Genomic DNA, 24,209 nt, shown 5'->3' with positions numbered 1-24,209 from the left:
TTTTTTTATATTTTGAATTGGAGCTCTCTGATTCGAAGTCAGTGTCAGGTCATAAGTATTGTTTTGCAAGTAAAGTTAGTTTTGCTTGGCATATGATTGTGCTTTTGTGCAGGAATTATATGAATGCGAATTGTGTTCTTTTTTCCAATTTTAATAGACTTATTGGAGTGAGATATAACTTTCACCAGTGGTTTCACAGAGTACTGCACAAGTAGATCAGCTGGTAAATCTGCTACCTCATAGTTTCAGTAGCCTGGTTCAAACCTACTCTCTGCCTCAGATTGAGTAGAGGTTGACTATCTTATCTATGACCGCTCGTTGGGGTTAGGACATTTCAATGGGTGCCTGGTTTCCTCCCAAATCTATAAGGCATTTCATCTGGTGGATCAGTCTGCTGTAAATTTCCCTAATATGTAGGTAAGTGGTGGAATTTTGGGAGAGCTGGTGAAAATATCTTACAGTGAAAACTGTATGGCTCCAGGAGCTCTCATGGACTATATGGAATGAAGTGTCCACTTTCCATGTTATTAATACAATATGTAAGTATTCCTTGTGATAATACACCACTGTATGCTGTTACTATGTCACTGGATGTCCACATCAGGAAATCATCATCCTGCTATCTTCCTGGCTGACGACACAGGACCAGTCCTGGGAGACATGTATGAGGCCACAAAACCGACCCACTGGTCAAGAAAGTCCACTTTCTCCATGCAACCCCCCAATACACCTACGTGGTGTACCCAGATGGGCATGAGGACACAGTTTCTGTCTGGGACCTGGCTTGCGCAGAAGATCCCAACAACGCTGCAGACCCAGAAAAGCCTCCCACAACCATTGACCCCTACAAAGGCGGGCACCCCACCCCAACCCAGGCACCAGCTGCTATGATCACCATGGCCAATTCCTTGCACACTACCCTGACTTCTGCACCATCTACCCAGTCCCCACTCACAGGTTTACCATATGGTGACATGCCCCCGATTGACGAGGAACCAGCAGGTGCACCACGACGGTCCGTAAGGAACAGAAGACCACCATACCAGCTGAACTTGTGATGGACACTGAACTTTTCAAACTCCGGGACTTTTCTTTTTTCTTGCCGTTACTATGTCACTGGCTCTACATCCTGCCTTTCCTCTGTAACTCCTTCCATGGAATCCCCTAATAAAAGCTGTTATGCCCGAGTCCTTTTCTCATTATGAGTCCTGGAAATGGGCCAGAACAGGAGCATGTGTCCAGTCTTATGGTAATAAAAGCCTGTCCTTCTACAACTCCACCCTTTTGGTGTAATTGATAATGTATCAGTCCTAAATTGTCCTTTTGGTCTTAATTGTTCCACTTCCAAATGTGCAAGTGTTTTAACGTGTACATCTTTGTCATTGAGTGTATGACACGTCTCCGCCACTGAGCACAAGGACGACTTTTTCCCCTCTGCCATCAGATTCCTGAATGAGCAATGAATCACAGACTTTATCTTTTTCTTGCATTAATGTTATTTATTTTGTAAGGTGGTTTATATCAACATTTGCACTGTGATGCGGCCGTAAAACAATGAATTTCATGACACGTTCATGAATAAATTCTGATTCTGATTTTATCATGAGCAGGTTAACATTTACATTTACAATTAACCTTAATGAATATATTTCAAAGCCTTCAACATAATTATGTCATAATCAGGAATCGTGATCAGTGATCAAAACTGACCTACGGTCCACGCAAAATTATTGATTGTAATGGCATCATGGAAAAGTACACCGTAAAATATCTTGATGTGAGAGAATATACTTCATGTACAGTAGTTAGACCATTATCACAACATTCAAAGAAAACAGGAATAAGGTAATGCCATGGTTATGAAAAATGAACAAGTTCATTTTTCGGAACACTGTCCAAAACGATGGAATGGGTCGGCCTTATCCTTTACAATATTTAACAAGAAGCTACAGTATATGTTTTGCCTCAGGAATTTACTAATAAATAACCCATTGGAAAGAGCGGCAGAACACGCTTCGTGACTGAGCGTGAAATTAGATGGTCTATCAGTGAGAGCACAAAGTACAATATGAAGCAAAGCAGAACCCCTGCACCCAAGAGAGTAAGCTTGCTTTTATTCAAACGTAACACAGCAGAGACAAGTGAATCAGAATCAGTAACAATTGTCGTGAACAAGTCATGAAATTCGGTGTTTCGTGGCAGCGTCATAGTACAAGCATACATTATTAGAACCATTTTACGACATTACTATTAAAACAATTAAAATAATAGTGCACGAAAAGTGAGGCAGTGCCTTTGGTTGATTGATTATTCAGGAATCGGATGGGAGTGGGGTAGAAGCTGTCCTTGTGCCATTGAGTGCTCGTCTTTAGGCTCCTGTACCTTTTCCCCTATGGTAGCAGAGTGAAGAGGGTGGTGGGGTCTTTGTGGGGTAGAAGCCTCATCTAGATGCCCTCGATGGAGTGAAGTCTGGTGCCTGTGATGTCGCAGGCCGAGTTAACAACCCTCTGGAGTTTATTCTTGTCCTGAGAGTTGGTGCCCCCCATATCAGGCAGTGATGCAACCAGCCAGAATGCTCTCCACGGTACACCTGTAGAAGTTTAAGACAGTCTCCTGTGACATACCGAATCTGATAGTTACTGTCACAAAATAGACAGACAAAGCTTTTCAAAATGAGTAATGAGGTGGAGCCATGATATGAAATTTATTTATTGTGAGGATGAAAAATTTGATTTGGAGATCAAAGTTTTGACAATGTATGAACAGTGACCAATAGGTTTAATATACAGACTAATGCACCGAGGACTAATGCATTAGGTCATTCATTTTCGGCACAGCCCTTTAATTATACGCTTATTATGGCTGATCAAAGCAAATGATTGTGTAACTTGGCACTTTGTCAGTACATTTTTTCTATGACTGGTAATTAGTGTAAACAGAACTATTTGAGAAAAGTGATGTATTAGGTGGTGATGGATGTCATGAGAGGTTTCCATTATAAAGGTTTTGAAATTATGAAACAGTAATGCGTTTCATCAAATGTAATTTATGAATTTTAAAAGAATGTTCTTTTGGAGTCAAAATCCTTTTAGTAAGCCTAAAACTGTAATTTCCACCACAGGTACTATACCATATTTAGGCACCCTCAAGAGCACATTGGGTGGTCAATCAGAAAAAGCACATTGGAAAGTGATTTCAGAGACAGGGTCCGTAATGACATAGCTAAAGAAACTCAGAATCTAGAATTGTTGGACCACTTTTGAAAGAAAGTGGTTTGTTCGCTGTTTAATGCATCTACAAGCTAACCTGTGTCAACATCCGTTAACATGACTGACATACAAGTGGAATGGCTTTCCACCATGCAACATGAGAGTTTGCCAGAGGCTTTGATGTAGAGATGTGGAGTCTGCACCTTGGCACTGATGCTCTAATTGATGTCGTAGAAAAAACACAAAAACTGCAGATGCAGGAATCTTGAGAAAAATGATAATCCATTTAAGAGTCTGATTTCAGTAATAAAAAAAACTAACTTGAATCTGGGGGTTCGTGTTTTAAAGCATATGCATGTTCAAATGGGGGGGGGGGGGGAGGAGGAACAGGAGGAGTCCCAAAAGCAGAAGGTAATAGTTAGATGAGGGAAGGAGGGCACACCAGCAAACAGGGGGAGGAGGGATGGCTCTGTGAATGGAGAGGGAAGGGTTGGAGAGCTGGAGGAAAGAAGATTAAGGGAATGGGAAGGGAGGAAAATGAAGAGTAGGCTAGCAGAAACTGGAGAAGTCGCTGTTAATGGCATCTGGTTGGAGAGTACCCAGATGGAAAATTAAGTGTTGCTTCTTCAATTTATGGGTGGTTGTGGTAGGACAGTACATCAGGCCATGGATAGACATGTCAGCATGGGAGTGGGGCGTAGAATTGAAATGGTTGTTCACTGGCAGATCCCTGTCACTGATGCAGACAGAGCAAAGGAGCTCAGCAAAGCGATCTCCCAGTCTGCATCCAGTCTCTCCAATGTATAGAAGGTCACAAAGGGATCACCAAATGCAGTAGGTCATTCTTATGGATATACAAGTCTAGTTCGGCTTCACTTAAAAGGATTGTTTGGGGCCTTGAATGCTGGTGATGGAGGAGATATGGGTGCAAGTGTGGCACCTCCTGCAGCTGCAGGATAACATGCCAAGGGAGCGATTAATGGGAAGGGATGAATGAATGAAGGAGTCACGGAGGGAGTGGTCCCTACAGAAGGAGCAGAGGTCTGGTGGTGGGATCATGTGGAGGATAATGTGCTGGATGTGGAGACTGGTAGAATGGTAGGTAAGGACAAGGGAACCCCTTGTGTTTGGTGCATCTGAGGGCAGAGAGGACCAGGGCAGATGTGTGGGAAATTGGAGGAGATGTGGGTAAGGGCTGAGTTGATAATGGTGGAGGGGAAGCCACATTTTTGGAAGAAAGAGAATATTTCAGATGATCTGGACTGGTAGACCTCATTTTGGGAAAAGATACCACAAATACAGAGAAATTATTAGAAAGGAATAGAATCCTTGCCATGGTCTGCGTGTGAAGAAGCGTACTGGAATCAATGTGGTCCATGACCAACCTTTTGATGGACTTCATATTGATAAATGTCAGATCACTGGGGCAATAGACATTGAAACGTACCTTCGTGCATTTCTTGGGCACCAAGATAATTGTGGATTTCTTAAAGGTGGGAACTTCTACAGAGAGAGGTGAAAGATGATCATGAATGCTCCCACCAGATGATTTGTGCAGGGTCTCAGGACTTATGAATTGAGTTTTCAAACAGTAAATGTGAAATGTTTTAGGTTTAACTATTGGCAAAGTCAGAACATTTAATCGATATAAACATATCACAACAAAAACAACGACAGCATACTTCTCAAATGAAACCCCCAGGAACAGAAACATAAACATCACTGGACTGTCGGGAGTGAATCAACCTGTCAAATGCTACTAGTAAAAGAACACAGATGTGCTCCCTCGCCTTTGACTTGTTAAATAATTGGCTGGCTAGACTGATGACACATAATCTCTGATGAATAAAACGAATCTTCCATTCTCTTTCTCACAGTATGCATAGTGAAATACTAGGCTTTGAGTTGCTGTGCTGGTGAATCTAACAATATCTACTGTTCACCATATGGGTTTTGAACTTGCAGCATTGGATTATAAAGCTGGTAAATTTAGTTACTATAGCCCAGTGGTTCCCAACCTTTTACTTTCCACTCACATACCCATTTTAAGGATTCCTTATGCCATAAGTGCTCTGTGATTAGTAAGTGATTGCTTAAGGTGGTATGTGAGTGGGAAGGGAAGGATGAGAATCATTGTTCTAGATCCAATTGTTACTGAAATATTTTGCTTGAGAAAAATTGTCATCGGGCCATTTCCTTTGGAGTTATGAAACAGTGCACATAACGAGTCAATTTGGAATGATTAAAACAGTGGTTTTCAAACTTTTTCTTTCCACCCACATACCACCTTAAGCAATCCCTTATTAATCACAGAACACTGATGGCATGGGGAATACTGAAAGTGGTATGTGAGTGGAAAGTAAAAGGTTGGGAACCACTGCTCTAATGTGACACATGAAGATCAAGGAGTAGCTAAATGGCTGGTCTGAAGACCAAGTTTCCATTCGGTAATTTCAATGTAGTTCGTTATAAAGATATTTATCTTTAAAATCATTTTAAAATATTTTTATTTCCTATATTACTAAGGTTTAATTTATCAGGGGAAGGACAAATTGATGCATATCAAAAAAATACAAATGGTATGGTCGTTGGTATCATGTTGGCATTATTCTTCTTGATGCATTTTTGTAGTTGGACAATGAACTTGCTTTCTCATCCTACATCTGAGAGAAATAATTAAATAAAAATCTATCCTTGGTCCCTCACAATTTGCGGTTGGGTCTGACATCCAAATGAAGATTTCTTAGGATATTTTGTTGCATAAAATCAATTTTTAATGTTATTGTTTGAGTACAGAGCCAAAACATTTACCCATTTGAATCCTGGCAACACAGTAGTGAAGAAGGCCTAACTTCCTTACCAATATAGTCAGGGTATTGAGTACTAGTGGTTGGACATCATGTTGCAACTGTATAACTGTATAGGATTTGCATAACAAAACATTGGTAAGGTCACATTTGCAATATAGTGTGCAGTTCTGGCCACTGCACTAAAGAAAGGACATAGTAGCTTTAGAAAGAGTACCAAAGAGATTCACTGAAATGTTGTCTAGAGTGGAGAGTTTTAGTTACAAGGAGACATTTGAAGAGTTGGGATTGTTCTCACTGGAGTGCAGGAGGTAGAATTTGACCAAGTAAAACTTTAGAAAATAATGAGAGACAAATAAAAGGTAGATAGTATTCCTTTCCCCCACCCCCCCCCCGCCCCCCCAGGTGAGGAGAATCTAAAACTGTAAAACAGGTTTAAGGCAAGAGGGAAATAAATGTTCAATTTATATCCTCCAAGCCCCATGCTGCCCAAATATCCCAATTAACCTATAACTTCGTATATATTTTATTTAATGGCTATCTAATGGCAAGTTTTTCACACAGAAAGTGGTGGGTATATCAAACAAGAGGAGGTGGTTGGGCAGGTGCAATCAGTGTTTAAAAAGCAAAGAAATCTACAGCACAGTGGAGGCCCTTCAGCCCATAGTGTTAACTGCTTCAAAAGGAAAGGAATAGAATGATACAGGAAGATAGATGCCTAATTATGCAATCCTGAATCGACATGGACAAGTCAGGCTAAAGGGCCTGTTTCCATGATGTATAACTCTGCGGCTCTCTTCATAGACATAAACATGAACAGGACTTGATGTTCTTGTGAATATTTATGTAGTATTTCCTTTGTAATACAAAATATGTTCTGTTTAAGAATGTTGAGAAGAAAAATGAAATTTAATAAATCTGTTGGGAATATATTCTGTGTTTTCAGTTAACCATGCCAACATTTCCTGTTGTTGTGAAGATTGGGCACGCTCATTCAGGCATGGGAAAGGTAATAATCTTTTGCTGTTAACTGAGCCAACAATCAGCACTATGTCAGAAAGACTGCGGTTGAACAGAAACGTTTTTCTAAACCTTAATTTAGATATTCTCACTGCTTCCCATTAATGGTGGGCTACTCCCATTTCAGAGCCAGAGGAGTGTATTTCTTTGATGTCAATTAAACCCACTCTGTTTACTGTTCGAAAACCAAGTGCCTGAAGGGTCAGGAAATTGTTTGCAACATGAGCTCAAGCCTTTAGTACAAGCTTAAGTTGGCCAAAGCAATCTTTCAGTTGTCACTACCTACCTCGCATAATACATTGTGATTCAATAATCAAATGTTAATTTTATTTTGTAATTCATACACTGCATGCGAAATTATACAATAGAGACACAATATAGGCACTTGGGATATTAATTTTTAAAATATCATTAAACAAAATTACCTACCTCACAAAATATACTGTGAATCAAAATAATTGTTTATTTCAAATTGTACTGTTTTTAATACACTGTTGAATTATGCAATGGAAGTGTTATGTTGGTACTTGGGAAAATCATTAAATAAAATGTAATATTTCAGCATATCCACTGCATCTGATTCTTTTCTCTTTTCTTTCTCTTGTACCTTTTCCTCATGCTACCTTTTTCTGGATGGTACCAGGTGAAAGTAGAAAATCATAATGACTTTCAGGATATAGCAAGTGTAGTAGCTTTGGCTAACACCTATGCCACAACAGAACCTTTCATAGACTCCAAATATGATATAAGGATTCAAAAAATAGGCAATAATTACAAGGCTTACATGTGAGCAAACTTTATATATTTCATTAAAATTATATTCTGTAAAATTTTTCAAATTACTTTATAAACTTGTGTGCTTGTTTATCACAAATCCTCTATCCTCATGTATCCTTGCCTTTTCATTAATTAATTTCAAGTCAGTTGTAATGGTAACATTTTAGTCCACCCATCTGCTTTTTGAGTAGGTGAGCATCGTGTTTAATGAAATGCAATTGACTATATTTTGGTTAAAGACTGAAAATAAGATGTAATTTCATCTTCCAAAACTTATGAAGACATCACTTAAGCAAATAAAAAAGTGTTCTTGCTTTTCTTGATAAACACCACGTTATTTATGTAAAAATCATCAGGTTAAAACATTCATCCAGACCCCAACGTACTTAATTGGCTGTTTATTGAAGATTTTATTTTGTACTTTTTGTGATCTTGTATTTTTTTTGATCCATTCCCATTTATTAAGAGAGGAGATTGCTGGGGTCTTGACAGAGATCTTTATATCATAGAACAGAACAACACAGGAACAGGCCCTATTCCTTTTAATGTGTGTGCCAACCAAGATGCTAAATTAAATTGATCCCATCTACCTGCACATGATCCATTTCAATGCTTGCCTTTGTTGGTAACAGCTCCAAGTATAAAAGCCAAGAAGTAATGTTGAGCTGCATAAAAGTTTGCTTAGGCGACGTTTGGTGCATTGTATGCAGTTCTGGCCGCTTCATTACAGGAAGAATGAGGAGGCTTTAGAGAGAGTGCAGAAGAGGTTCACCAGGATTTTGCCTGGATTAGAGAGGGGAGGTTGGATTAACTTGGATTGTTTTCTCTGGAGCAACAGAATGTGAAGGGCAACCTAATCAAAGTTATCAAATTAAGAAAGACAGAATTTTTTTCCCCGCTGGGGTCAATATGTAACTTTAAAGTGAAAGGGGGAAAGTTTAAAGGGAATGTATGAGGTGTTTTTTTTTACTCAGAATGTAGTAAGTGCCTGCCAGGATATTGCAATTAATGATGTTTAAGAAGTATGTAAAAAGACAAATGAACAGGCAAGGAATGGTGGAATCTGGATCACACCCAGACTGATGGGATTAATTTAATTTGGCATCATGGTTGGGGTTGGCACAGATATCATGGTCCAAAGGACCATGCACTCAATGCACACAAATTATTTTTTTGCTTCCGCTACATCATACAATTGCTGTCTTATTGCAATATTACAATCCAATTTACTCAGATGTAATCCAATAAGTAAGTACAAATAAATGAAGCACAAATAAAATCTGGAACAAGAAGTTGAATGTTGATTGAAATAAATAATGGGTATTGCGTTCGATTGTCACAGCGACTGCCCATTTTAATTGGGAGCATTTTAAGTGCTGGTAATTGAACTCAACCCCACCAGAACCCCACCACAGCAGATGGGGAATTTAAATTCAATAAATTGAAGAAATTTGAAAAGAAAATAGCTAATAATTATGATGATCTTCCAGCTCATTTCTTCAAACCACTACATAGCATACTCTCCACTTGAAATAAAGTAGTCAGACTGCTTATTCTCCGATAATTTATCCAGAACCCTATTTCTCAGCTGCATGCTGGGTTAATTTATATCTAAAGAGTGATTGTCAATAAACTTCAGTTACACAAATTTTAATTTAAACAGGGAGATTGTAATAATTGTAATGTAAAGGTTCAGTTAAAAGGGTTGGGGTGGGGGTGGGAAATCATATGTTCTAACTACTGTTACTTAACCATGCTTATCAGTGAATCCATACCTGGGTCAAATTGTCATTTTGGAAGTTCTGTTTTCACCCAATTCTCGTGATGGACTCGCTCAGTCTGAAACACCAATTTAGAAAGTAGTTTCTAAAATATAAACCTGAGCAATAAATATTTATTATATCAGAATTAAGATAACAATATAATCATCGACATCACAGAAACAGGCCAGTTTGGCCTTACTAGTCTGTGATGAACATCTTCTCCCACCTAGTCCCACTGACCTGCATTCGGTAATAATTTTTTTTGTGCTTGATTTAAAGCTGAGTAGGTACAGCATAAATAATTCTCATCGATTATCCTACACATTGGAACATTTCCAACAATTTTCAACTTATTCTATTCTTTAATTTTTATTTTTCAAATGATAGTTTTCCACTTCCAGCTCATAATTATTACCTATTGAATCAGTTACTGGTTTCTCAAACTGCAGCATTCCGCAAGATAAATAGAGAATATAACATTGTTACTTTCTTGAAATTTGTATGGAAATCTAATTATTTAATAAGTGGCTAGTTCGGCCTGTTTAGTTATGAAACTAAATGATGGATTTTATTTTAGATACGAAGCAAAGTAGCATTATTTTTAGATCCTTTCATCCTACATAGTGGTGGAATCCTATTCGAAAGGCAGTTAATTCATCAATTTGATTAATTAAACAGACCACAATAAAGCCAGCGGATCTGACAAGCAGTTATTGCATGCAAATTAAGATTAACCATATTTAGAAGGCATGCTGATTTATTATTCTTCAAATTCATTGAGAAATTAAACCAAATACACCAATTGTAATTTATGACCCTTTCCTAGGAGAACATCAATTTCTGGAAACTGGAAAACGAATACTGGATCGGCCATGCTTGAACAAATTGCAATGACAGACAGGTGGGTACTTCATTGGAAGCAAACAGCTTCATAGTCGTACATCAGTATTCTCTGAAGTATAATTGTATGCATAATGTAGCTTAGTACATTTAAGCTTAGAAACTAGTGCACTAAGGAACAATGCATTGCCAACCACACTGCAAACTTCAGCAGAATGGTCAGATCAAGGGTGCTGGATGGTGATCTGATTTAGAAGCTGGGTCATGGTGGCTGGATGCTTTAGGCCAGACTAAACCTGTCCCTTGGGGATTTGGGCAAAAGACAGGTGAAGACACCAGGAGATTTGGCTGAGATGGTTCATAAGGGTTTGGGATGGAAGTAGTCAGGGTTAAGGGAAGTGGTGAGACATTGATCAGAGGGGAAAAGATATGAAGGACCTCGTTATGGTGGTCTCGATGAAGAAAGAGATATTGAGAGAGCTAGCTGTGCTTTTGGGCTGGGTTAGAAGTTATTGGAAGCTTTCATTCTGGGAGGAGAAAAAAGGACTCATCAAGGTTCCGATGATGGGGTTGGGAAAAGGGGTTATGCCGAGGATCAGATCGAGGATCAAATCAATAAATAATTGGATGATGAGGAGTTGGGGGAAATGGTCGAGGTCCTTTTAGGGCTTCATTGACTCATAAGATCGGAGATTAGATGCAGGCCTTGGGGATTGACGGTAATTGTTCCTGGGACAATATGAATCAAGTCCCAGTACTCTGCATATGGAATAATGTCACACTGATGTGAATTTACATGGAACGCAGAAATAACTTACACCCAGTATAATTTACAATGTGCTGCAAAATGACCCAGAAAAAGGTATCCAATCTCACGACACATATATTGATTATCAACTATAAAATGTGATTATGTTTCTTAGCATTTATCTCTGGTTTAGTTCAAAGACATTAGAACAAATATATGGTTCTGTGCACTAAGAAAATGGATGCATTATTCAAGCCCTTTGCATATCTTCGACATGGTTACAATAGAATTTTAAGGTATTTATATCCATTTGTGTTTTTGTTTTTAAAAGACTTTGATTTTTATAAATATTTAAAAGAATAACATAGATAACTTTTGAAGATATGCTCTTTCGCTTTTTGCACATGTTGCAATGAAAAAAAATTATCCAGAAACTCTTCAAGTTATAAAAGATCTGTAGCATTTTACTTTTGAGGTATTTTTCTGTTATATATTTTATGTCCTTGATACAAAAGACTGGAGTTGCAGGAAAACAGGTTTTTAATTCCATAAGATTTGGATCATGCTCCTGTTCTGGTCCAATCTCAGGACTCATACTGAGGGAGGGGCTTGGCTTACTGCCTTTATTAGGGGATTCTAGGGGGTGGAGTCACCAAGGGAAGGTGGGCCAGACATACATATGAACCAAACATATACACAGCGCCAGTAGCCAAGTAGCAGTATACAGTGGAGTATCACCACAGTCCTTTAATATGTTTTTGTTTCACTAGTGAAGCATAATAAAGTGCCTCAAATATAATATTGTGCTGTCAAGGTTGAGTCATTTACCAAATACTAAGGAAGATATTTAGCGTTGTCAGAAATTAGTCCTCTTGCCGCAGGAGTTCACTGCAAAGGTTTCTGAAGGCAGTGTCCCAGGTCAAACCATCTTCAACTGGTTCGTCAGTGATTTTTATTTTGCATTAAAGTTAGAAGTGAGGACATTCACAATTCCTCTGCACAAGAAGCCAATGCCTGCATGAAGCAGGTCCTAGACAACAATGTGGTATGTAAGCTGCAGGATGTCATGTAATAACTAGTGTCATCAAGAGAAGGTCCAACCACCTGCCCTTGACATTCAGTGCCATTACCATCTCTGAAGCCCTTACCGTCAATATCATGGGAGTCATCGTTGATTAGAAATACAAGTGTACCAAGTACACCAAAACTATAGCAATAAGAACAGGGGCTGGGCATCCTGTGGAAAGTGACTCCACCCGCAGCAAGTCACAAGCCCTTAATATATCACCAGTCCTTTAAATCCTGGAACTCCCTCCCTATAGCACTGTGAGAGTACCTCATCACTATCGCCTGACAGGAAATCGGGGATGGACAATACATTTTGGGCTTGCCAATAATACCCAAAACCTAAAAATGAACTTTGCACAATACATTAGCTGGACATGCTATAAATGTAGTAATATGACCAGTGTAAAGGCACATTGGAACTATTCTCCTCATAAGTGCATTCGCTAACTACTACTCATTCCCGCTGCAATGATATTTCTGCCGTCATGTTGCACACAAACACATTATACAGTAAAACTAGCATCTTCACTTGCTTTGTTTACTTTAAAGAACAAGTACCTGTACCTGTCTTGACTTCACAGTTCCTTTAATTGTGAAAATTAGGTCAATAGTTATGCAACAGATAGGAGGAAGGATCAAAAGGTGCAATTGTTAAAACAATTCAAAAGCAGAAACAGCTTCCTCCCAAAATTCAATATTACAGCCTATTTTCTGCACTGTTTTGAATCTTATAATAAAAACAAACTACTGGGTATCAGTGAATGGAAAATAGACCTCTGGTTTGGATGAGAAGCTGAATAGATCCATTGATCAACCCAAAATTGTAGACCATCACAGCACTTGAGAAATAAGTTGAAACAGATCCTTCAAGTTTCAAGTGTTTATGCACTGCTTTTGCTTTCTTAGTTATGGGAGCGTGTTTCATATTGAATTTACTCACTGTTGTGGTAACAACAGGGCTTTTGTCAGCTTCTGAATGCATCCCATATTAATTTTCTGATATATAACCTGCTTTAATTAATTTGCAGTCTACAGAGTCTTTAATAATCTGAGGAGTTATCCAGGATAGCTTCATTATCATTTCTGCACTCAAGCCAAACTACAGCACTTGATATAGTCTAATGAGAATTCATGAAAAATCAACAACTCAGCAAAAGCTGTTGCAAATGGTTATACAGCATAGTTTGTTAATTAGTTGAAGAAAAATTCATTTTGAAACTTGAGCAATTATTTCCTACGTTTTGGCTCTATAGACAGCTATTATCAATGTCGAGAATAATATTTGCAATGCAGAATCATATCTATTACAGTAAAAATGATCATCACATCATTTGGCCTATGTACACAGGCTCAACCCACAGGGATTCCTAATTCCAATTAGGCTCAGATTTCCTGGATGTATTTGAATCCTAGGAGCACATAATAAATTCTGATTGGGGATGTTCAAAAGAGAATTGAACCAACTCTAGAATCTTCAAATCCAAGAATGTAAAGCCCCCTCACAAAATTGCTGCAAAGATAAATAGTGAGTTAGCTCGCAGAAGGCAGGATTGCAGCTTGGTAAGGATTTTTCCCATGCAAACATAAGCAAAAACAAAATTCTGTAGATGCAGCAATCTGAAATAAAAATAGAAAATGCTGGAAATAGCAACTCAGGCAGCATCTATGGAAGAAGGCACATCGTTAAAGGGCACTGAACTCAGGAACACACCAATAGCTAGATGTACTGTGGACTCCAGGGGCACATTACAAGTTTCTGATCATTAGAAACAATTGAAAGCAGTGATGGGTCCACATTGGCAGGGCCTTGGTTTTCATTGTCTGAGGCTTAACTACTTTCATGATGTGCTGCTCAGCCTTAAGATATAATAATAATAATAAGTTTACACAAGCGCAATGTACATACGTGCCAAAATGCTTACCTGCTACAGCTAAACCAGTACTTTTTGTTAAAATAAATCCACCATAGTATTCTTTAAATTGCCCATGTATGGAGAGATAACAAAAATAAAGGATGGATAAATAAATATTCATTTACAGTTAGTGCAAGAATACAAGTGGGTGTTTCAATAATGCAGGTCTTCTTGCGGTGCCAGAATAGCTTATGGTGAGGATTCGAGTAGAATGGGACAGTTCAAGAGCCTAATAACTATTGGGGGAAAAAAGAACTGTTCTTGAACCAAGAAATGCTGGGCTTGAACTTCTGTACTTTCTTCCTGAAGGTACAAGTGCGAGGAGATTGTGACCATGGTGATGGGGGTCCTTTATAATGTTGACTGGCTTCTTGAGCCAGTGCCTCAAAGGATGGGATATTGGGCCCTGTTATGGTCCTAGCTATATTGAGTACTTTCTGCAACCTGTATCGCACTTGAATTGCCAAACCAGGCCATGATGCAACCAGTCAGTATACTTTCCAGAGTAGAAGTTTGATGGTGCATTCAATGACCAGTCAAATCTCCTCAGACTTATTAGAAAGTGGAGGTTTTGGTGACACACAAGTGGCTCTAGCCTCACAATTCCAAACACAGCACAATCATGGGATAATATATGTGGCAATCTCAAGGCTTTGGAAAGGGTCGTTTTAATGTGGACAAACATTTCAGGTTGATATCTTTTCAACAGAAAATTCAGACTTATCTCTGCAAGCCAGTACATTATTCCTTCATCATTTAGGTCCTAGAGGGCACTGTTGCTGCAGGACCACATATATAAACTTAATTTTGAATTATTTTTCTGGTTTGCCAGTAATGAGAATCAACTTATTAATCAACAGCCTCCACCAATTACCTAAAAGCTGCAAATACCAAGGATGAATATTTCCAATTTCATTTCTCAATAATATTTTCTTTCCTGACCCTTCATTTTGAGTTCCAGACTACCCTGTGGCTAGATAAAGTGAATGAAAGTAGTTTACTTTGAAACTTAATTCCTTTGATATAATATAGTAAAATATGCATGTATGAAGGTAAAATAAGTAGAAGTGCTAGACAAACTCAGCAGGTCACTCAGCATCAATAGAAAATAAATCTATCACTTCTCACCTTTTTTCTCTTTTTTCTCTTATACCCTCCCCCATGCTCCTTCCCCTACCCTTTCCTCTCTCCTCCTACCACCTTTTTATTCAGATACCTGTCTGCTTTTTGCTCATTCCTTGACAAAGGGCTCAGGGCCAAAACATTGGTTAACCTTTACTTCCTACAAATGCTGCGTGTCCTGCTTGAGTTTATCGATACTTTATGTATTGCACTACAATCACAATGTCTGCAGACTTTCCCGTTTAACTCCATGTCTGAAGGTACATGCTAAGTTACGTTACTAACAGAATGCTGCCAGAATATTATTTTCATATCATTTCTTGACAGTGCCGGGTCACTCTGATTCTTCAGGTAACTTGCTGAGCCATTGAATCCTGCACACTTCATATCTGACCCCTCTGCTTTCTGATAGCTACAACTGATGCATCCAGTGAGGGTTCATTCATTTGAATAGAGCCATTCCCTTACATTTAAATATTAGGTGGTTTATTTATTTTAATGAATTGAAAGAATTAATGGTATTTGGGCAACACATAACCGTAGTGGTTAGCGCAATGTTGTTACAGTGCCAGCGACCAGGTCCAGATCCTGCACTGTCTCTAAGGAGTTTGTATGTTCTTCCTGGGTCTGCGTGGGTTTCCTCTGGCTGCTCCAGTTTCCTCCCACCTTCCAAAAATATACATGTGGGGTCTAGGTGAATTGGGTGTAATTAGGTAGCACCGGCTCATAGGCCAGAAGAGCCTGTTATTGTGCTGTATGGCTAAATTTAAATTTAATATTTAGTGTGTTAAATGTGTTTTCAGTGAATTTATTTTCTTTCTTTAAAATAATAATTGTTAATTTTATTATTCATGTTTTCCACTGATCCAAGTGTGGTGGTAGACCATCGGCCTACTGCAGGGGGTAACCTCTGTACCTGCAGGAATGTAAGGGGACAGGACAACACCTGGCCAGCTGTCAATCAGTCGGCCTGAATGGATCAAGCCCCACCCAGTTGGGTGTCAATCACCCTCCGGGATATAAGCCTGTGCCGGTCTCCCGAAGCCTCACTCAGAGTTACTACAGCTACAGCCAACCTGGCTCAGTGGAAGTCTTTGTGGATTAAAGCCTGTTGTACAGTCTTTATCTTTGTGTGTGTCTGATTCTGGCGAACAGTGCATCACACCAAGGTACATAGAAACATTGAAAAGCTCAAGCTGTTTGACTGAGGCCACAGTGCTGGTAGACCCTTGGAAAACATACAACCTCAAAAGTGGCCACAGGGCAAACAGAGATGCACCCAATGATGGGTATGATCCATCCCATGAAACAATCATACACGTCTTCTTAAAATGCAAGCAACTTTGTGACAGAAGATCCATAATTTTAGTTAAATTGAAGCACATTACTATTGCCTAGTCCAGCCATTCTCAACCTTATATTGGCTTTGCCCTCTGCCCAGGACTCTGCTCAAGATTTATGGGCCCCCTTCTCTGTGAAGAAGTAAAGTTTTGGTTTCTTTCTTACTTCTTTTCTACTGACTACATAAGAAACAAAAAAAAATATGTTACTTGAGGAGAAAAGAAAACAAGATTTTTACTTCAATGTGCTGTTGCCCCTTTGGGAGTAGGGGAGGGTGGGTAGGGCCCACCTTGAGAATGGCTGGTCTAGTCCTTGATTAGTTTTACTTCTGTATTGTAAAACCTTTCAGACCATTTAAATTCTCCACCCACATGGTGGAAACCAAATTATCAGCCAGTTGAAATGGCTAGTGGGTCACACTGATATCGATATTGCTGACTCCCCCCATAAGTTGTGATCTTAACTTGCTCATCACGGCCACCAGAGTGACAACAGCCAAGGACAGTTAGATCCTCTTGTTAACCAGTGTCTTAGGATTGAGGATGAATTATGTAAATAGATTAGGCTCCCCAAATATCTTTGGAGGTCCATTGGACTCATAAAGGCCTTAAATGGGAAATCACATCTATTCATTACAAAGAAGAGCACTGATCAGGAAAAATGGTCCAGAAATTAATTCTTGGGTTTATTTTTGTGGGCCTTGAGCTTCTCTTTCCTTTCCTAAAGCAGGATCTCCTCCTGATAAAAATACAGATTCTTTGAGTCATGAATGTTTATTTTCATTAGGTTCTGCCACCTGAGGTCTTCTGACACATCCACCATCCGGAAGTTAAAATCTCCTCCACATTCCAAGGATAGTTTAGAATCTGCCTCAACTCCAGCCTGGTTTAAAATCTAGGTCTTTATACAACAGAGCTGTCAAACTTAGCTGTTGTGTTTATACCATTTATTTTACAGGTTTTTTTAAATGATGGACAGTAAATACTTCTTGAGGGCATCATAGGATGTCCCTTTGCTCAAAGAGTGATCAAGTTCAAAATGTGGCCTATATAATTTTTTTTTAAATGGCTAGCAAAATGTTTTTTTTTCTCTCTCCTACAATAGGTACAAGCTTTGGGTTGATGTGTGCTCTGAAATGTTTGGTGGATTGGATATCTGTGCTGTGAAAGCTGTCCATGGAAAGGATGGAAAGGATTATATTATTGAGGTAAGGAAGGAGAGCACTACAAGCTCAAAGTAACTTTAATTAGCTCCTAGCAATAGTTCATACAAATGATTACCATGCATTTTCTAAAACTTAATATTAAAGCCAGTGTAATTTCCTCATTCTGCGGACAGTAAGAAATATAAAATAATCCTGGTTCATTACCATAAAGCAGACTGTGTCACACAACAAATTCTGGTAACCATCCAAATGTAAATACACATCAGAGGCAATTTAAAAGGATTTTGCTTGAAACGTTTGAACCTTATGTTAGGTCATTGCAAAAGCACAACATGATTGCCATACATGTGAAATACATTGAAGTTTGATAATTTTTTCATTGATTCCTGAGCACTTTCTTGCTTTCAAACTTCAGACATTCCCTGAGATACCAACATTCCATCTTACCACCTCACTTTTCTTTCCAAACATTTTGAACATTTCATCCCAAATCTGTTGCTGTGATTCAGTGTTTAAAACGCTGTAATCCGATTACTGCCAGGCTGCAGTACAGAAACAACTAACGAAATGCTGCTGGCTTCCCTGAATTCAGTGAGATCATCAGTAAACCAATCACAGCCAGAACATAATCAAACACAAGCTTCTCCTCCAGTCTCTATAGTCCGCAGTCCACCAAGAATATATGGTTGGCCCCTTTTTATTGACTCGCCTACACCTTTATTGTCATTATATGGTCAGAATTAGAACTAATTCTCATTTTTTTTCAGTGTTCTGCTCTATTTCAGTTTCTCAAAATATGAACAAGTTATGTCTGTATGCAGCAAGGCCTGGGTTTAATCCACATGCAGATTGATAAATGGTAGACCAACCCTTTACTTTCAATGGCATGGTGTATAATTAACTTGATCCCCTCCTTAAATAATGTTTTACTTTAGAGATACAGTACAGTAAAAGGTCCTTTAGGCCCACGAACCTACACCACCCAAATATACCTATGTGATCAATTAATCTACAAGCCTGTCCATCTTTGGAACATGAGAGGAACCCGTAACACCCAGAGGAATCACAGGGAGAATATACAAACTACTTATACACAGTGGTGGATTCAAACCCATGTCACTGGCTGTAATAGCGTGGCACAAACCACCATGGTAACTATATTTCCCTTTTCTGTGGCGAGTGACTCACCTCCAGAACTCCCCAAGCCCCTTTCTGCATCACCCTTCTCTGTGGCGAACGACTCACCTCCAGAACTCCCCAAGCCCCTCTCTGCATCACCCTTCTCTGTGGCGAACGACTCACCTCCAGAACTCCCCAAGCCCCTCTCTGCATCACCCTTCTCTGTGGTGAACGACTCACTTCCAGAACTCCCCAAGCCCCTCTCTGCATCACCCTTCTCTGTGGCGAACGACTCACCTCCAGAACTCCCCAAGCCCCTCTCTGCAGCACCCTTCTCTGTGGCGAACGACTCACCTCCAGAACTCCCCAAGCCCCTCTCTGCAGCACCCTTCTCTGTGGCGAATGACTTCACCTCCAGAACTCCCCAAGCCCCTCTCTGCATCACCCTTCTCTGTGGCGAACGACTCACCTCCAGAACTCCCCAAGCCCCCCTCTCCATCACCCTTCTCTGTGGCGAACGACTCACCTCCAGAACTCCCCAAGCCCCTCTCTGCAGCACCCTTCTCTGTGGCGAATGACTTCACCTCCAGAACTCCCCAAGCCCCTCTCTGCAGCAAGCATCATGGAAATTCATGTCACAAAAGGAGCTATTCAACTTCATCAGGAGTTAAATATTTAATATGCCTAAATGAGTACAACTCTAGTAACAGTGAAGAAGCTTATGTATACCCAGGACAATGCAATAAGCTTGGTTACCATTTTATTTGTGCCCCCCATTCAATTGCGTACAACCAAATCTGTGAGTGGCAATTGCTAAAAAAGGTAGCAGTTTCCTGGAAATGCCCTCATTGCCATGATTCCCACTATGTCACCCTGAGTTAATCATATTTAACTTTTTCTTCCATTGTCTTTGGTCAAAACCCTTGATGTCCTCATTCAACAGAATTGTGGGAACATTTTCATTTTTCTCATTGTAATTCTCTCTTTTATCTTTCATAACCTCCCCATTACTTTTATATCAGCTCCAGTGATATCACTAATGTACTCTTAGAGCTCTTTATTTACGTAAATACCTGTAAAAGCATTTTTCTTTTGCTTTTTATATTTTTTATTTGTTTCACCTTTCTCTGCCAAATCTCATTAACCAATAGTAAAGGCTATAAAAATCAATTTTGTTGGAAATTTAGATACATTTGTCCCAAACTAAAAGTATGAATGGGATTTTTTTTAAATGACAATCAAGTAAAACAAGAGACCCAGTGATGAAAACTAGTATTTTAATGATCTATGATCAGATGCAAATGAATTATCGATAGACATTTCTTTGCGTGTAATTGGATAACGAATATATAGTAGATGGGAAAGTTTGGTTGTATGTCTGAAAGAAACGTTTATTAGCAGAATTAATGGATTTGATAAATTTAAATTATATACACCTTCCTATGTTTCAGCCATAGCAATATAACAGTTTTTTAGAGAGAACACTAGAAGTATTCATGTAATTAGCGCAACGCCTTTACAGCACCAGCGATCGGGACGGGTTTGAATCCCGCGCTGTCTGTAAGGAGCTCCCTGTATATGCATGGGTTTTCTCCAGCGGCTCCGGTTTCCTCCCACTGTTTGAAACACACCGGGGGGGGGCAGGTTATTTGGATGTAAATTGGGTGGCACAGCCTCATGGACCAAAATGACCTTTCACTGTGCTGTATGTCTAAATATTATTAGAAAAATTTAAGTGAGCTACTTCATGCTGAGTTACTATGTTAATGTTTGTACATTGCTGTGTCTTCTTTCTTTGGCTTGGCTTCACGGACGAAGATTTATGGAGGGGTAAATGTCCACGTCAGCTGCAGGCTCGTTTGTGGCTGACAAGTCCAATGCGGGACAGGCAGACACGGTTGCAGCGGTTGCAGGGGAAAATTGGCGGGTTGGGGTTGGGTGTCCAAAGGTATATTATAACTTAAACTTACTTTGACTATAGCACAAAATTTGTGAAAGAATAAGGGGTAAAACATGAAAGTCTGCAGACATCGTGACTGAAGTCAAAACATAAACTCAGCAGGGTTTACAGATGGGAAGCAGTGAGAGAGAAGAGAGTAATGAAGAACTTCTTCAGGGTAGGAAATCCCTCGAATAGATGTCACATCATTTTGCAGTAGACCGAGGTAAAACACAAGCATCTGCAGACACCGTGAATGAAGAATAAATTAAATAACCTTTACTTGTCTAATTTTGAAATGAGATAAAATAAAAGATTCCATAGCAGTCAATAAATAAATTTCTTTTTAGCGCCAAATCACCAAAATTTCTAGAGGAAGACAACTCAGAGTATTCATGTTGTAGTCAATTGATTAATCTGTGGTGTCTTCAGTGATAATGTACACAAGTTCAACTATAGTTCTCTACAACTAATTGAGATGCTTTATCATTCTGCCACCCATATTTTGCTATTACAGTAAAATTCCAGTTATCCAGAATTCAAGCAACCAACAGCCTCACGCAACTGGCAAAAAAATTGCAGAAATATTTTGTTCCTGGCTGGTAGCCTGTAGAATTCTCTAGCACAGAAATCAGTTGAAGCCAGATAATAAAATATATTCAAACCAAGTTGGATATCTTTCTGCCCACTAATGGGATCAAGGGGTATGCAGGGAGCAGGATACTGAATATGGATGATTACCGGTAGACGCCTAGATTTTAATGTTTACCAATATTCCATCATTCAGGTCAGTAGGGTTTAACGGGAAATAAAATGATGCAGAATGTACCATTCTATGCTTGAATATTTGGGGATTAATTTAATAATTAGTGGAATACTTAGTTACATCCAACAACATTTAAAACATGTGCCAAAAATGGATAATTGAAAGAATGTTCTGTGCCAAAAGGTATTTACTGGCAGAGGGTAGGTAGGATGGGAAATTGGTGTTGTCAAGATGCTTATGAGGCCAGTGCATTTGGCTCCAAAGCTTGTATCCACATATTGGCTATGGAATTACTAAATAACAACACATGTAGTTAACCAAGTCCAAATGTTCTGTGTTCCTTGTCTAGATCAGAGGGTAGACCTAGTCTTTATATTGTAGGTTTGATATATGTCTTCATATGTGACATTCAGGGATGGGGCATAATTGATTCATGTTCTGATGAGAAAGTTAAGAAATCTGTTAGTACAGAATCATAGTTAGGAGGAATAACTGTGTAGACCGGTTTGCTTAATGGTGATCTATCTTTTTTTAAATTTGCTCTTTGAACCTGCCAAGGTTAAGCCAGATTGAGGTACAATAAATAGAATTTTTTAAAAGATTATACACAAGGGAAAATTCATGCTATTTATTTACACAAGAAGGAACGAATGAACAATATATATAGTGAATGTACATTTATCCAAAAGTAATAAATAAAATAATTAACTGTTTTAAAATGTTGAGTTCTGGATTTTAATAAGTAAATACCATTCCAAAGTGAGGAGATAACATATTCAGTAGCTGGTATACAGAGTAAAGGAACTCTGCTATAATCCTTAAGTCATCAAATATTTACCTGAATATTTTCTCGAAAAGGAGATATGAGTGGAATGCTTTCCTTCAATGGTATACAATGCTTAAAAATGTTTACGTATGCAGTATCAATCTCAGCTTTGAGCTGAACATTCATAGCCCTTTGACATAAGAGAATTCAAAATGAAATTCTCTTATGAAAAATGAAAAATGAGGAGAAATTCTTACTATCCACAGTCCTAAATATTTGACTCATTAACCTTGAATCGAGTTATCCAGGTAACAGAGACATCCTCTCATATTCACCCTGCTAAACTCTTTCAAAATAACCAAAAGTAAGCTGATCTCCATTAGCATTGTTTTGTATTTCGACTGTTGATTATATTACCGAGGTTTGCTGGAAGCAGAAAGCAATTCAGTGAGCTCCATTAATAGGAGGGAAAGATGGAAGTATCAAAGCTAATCCCAGAAGGGGCTATTATACAGTTCCAAGAAAATTAATTAAAATTTTAGAAAGAAATAATTTCAGGTTGGGTCCCACTGGAGCTCCAGCTGATTTGAACAACTCTAATTTATCCAGGTGATATTAAACTAGATGGTAGGGTGGGCTTTGAGGAGGAAGCAGGGAAGCTCTAGAAAGATGCCAATGGATTAAGTGATGGCAGGTAGAATATAATGAGGAAAAATATGAAGTTATCCACCGTGGTAGAGAAACTTTATTTGTAATCAATATTGTGAAGCAATGGCGTTCAGAGTGATTGGTATGTCCTTTATAAATCTCTGAAAGTTAATGTGCAAGTATAGCAAGCAGTTAAGAAGACAAATAGTATTTTGCTGTATATGGCAAGAGAACTTCAGTACAAGAGTAAAGACATCTTGCTCCAATTATATTGAATCCTTGTGAGACTGTGGCCAGAATATTTTGTAAGTGTCTGGTCTATACACAAGGAAGAATATACTTGCAATGAAGGATGTGTGATAGAGATTATTCAGTTGATTAAATAATCTGGAATTAAAGATAGTATTAAAATACTATATTGTGGTCAAATCATATCTGGTTCATAGAGAAGGATGAAAATGACTTTACCATGTTTGAAATATCTTTGATTTCAGACCTATAATAATAGTTCAATTTTTTTTTTTCAAAAATAGTGCAGATAAACCTTTGAGTGTGCTCAACTCTCCCCAATGAAGCTTTCCAACAAAATTCATATTTCAAGTTCTAATCTAAAAAGGATTAAAAAACTATTCAAAATATTCAAAATATTGAATCTGTGGTAAGAGGAACAAGTTGATGTTTCAGGTCCCCATGGTAGCTAGCCCTCTAACCGCAAGAAGTACCACACTAACATTTGAATCTCTTTCTTCACCAATAGTCCTTTCACGTGAGGCAATATTTCACTTCAGTATCACTCGTGGGCTCATTTACTGCATCTGAGGCTCCTGATGCAGCCTGCTTGACATTGAGGAGACTGGACACAGACTGGGAAATCGTTTTATTCACCACCTTCACTCTGTCTGCTGCAACAGAAAGAACCTCCCAGTAGTCAACCATTTTAATTCCACATACCATAACCATACTGTCCAAATCTGTCCATAGCCGCCCGCAAAGTGGAGGAATAACACTTTAGTTTCCGCCTCAGTCATCCTGAGACAGATGGCATCAATATCAAATTCTCCAATTTCCATTGTGCTGCTGCTACGTACACACGATTATATAAGAACATCAATTTCTTGCTTGTGTTGAGAATAAGGAAGACATTTCATAGAAATATATATATATATGTAAACAACCAATGGTTATATTCATCCCATTT

At 38.8% G+C, this 24,209-nt stretch overlaps 1 protein-coding gene across 1 annotated transcript in view; it reads left to right on the top strand.

The window, feature by feature from the left end:
* syn2b (synapsin IIb) overlaps window positions 1–24,209 on the top strand; it is a gene marked incomplete at its 5' end in the record, with an annotated part of 191,081 nt that overhangs the window by 144,626 nt on the left and 22,246 nt on the right. Inside the window, 4 exons of the mRNA XM_069942405.1 lie at window positions 6,963–7,025; window positions 7,680–7,822; window positions 10,403–10,477; window positions 17,713–17,815. Coding sequence (XP_069798506.1) covers window positions 6,963–7,025; window positions 7,680–7,822; window positions 10,403–10,477; window positions 17,713–17,815 — 384 coding nt within the window. The remainder of the gene's footprint in view (window positions 1–6,962; window positions 7,026–7,679; window positions 7,823–10,402; window positions 10,478–17,712; window positions 17,816–24,209) is intronic.

The sequence above is a fragment of the Narcine bancroftii genome, chromosome 5 (assembly GCF_036971445.1).
Source record: "Narcine bancroftii isolate sNarBan1 chromosome 5, sNarBan1.hap1, whole genome shotgun sequence".
Lineage (NCBI taxonomy): Eukaryota > Metazoa > Chordata > Chondrichthyes > Torpediniformes > Narcinidae > Narcine > Narcine bancroftii.
This window is presented reverse-complemented; position numbering and strand designations above follow the sequence as displayed.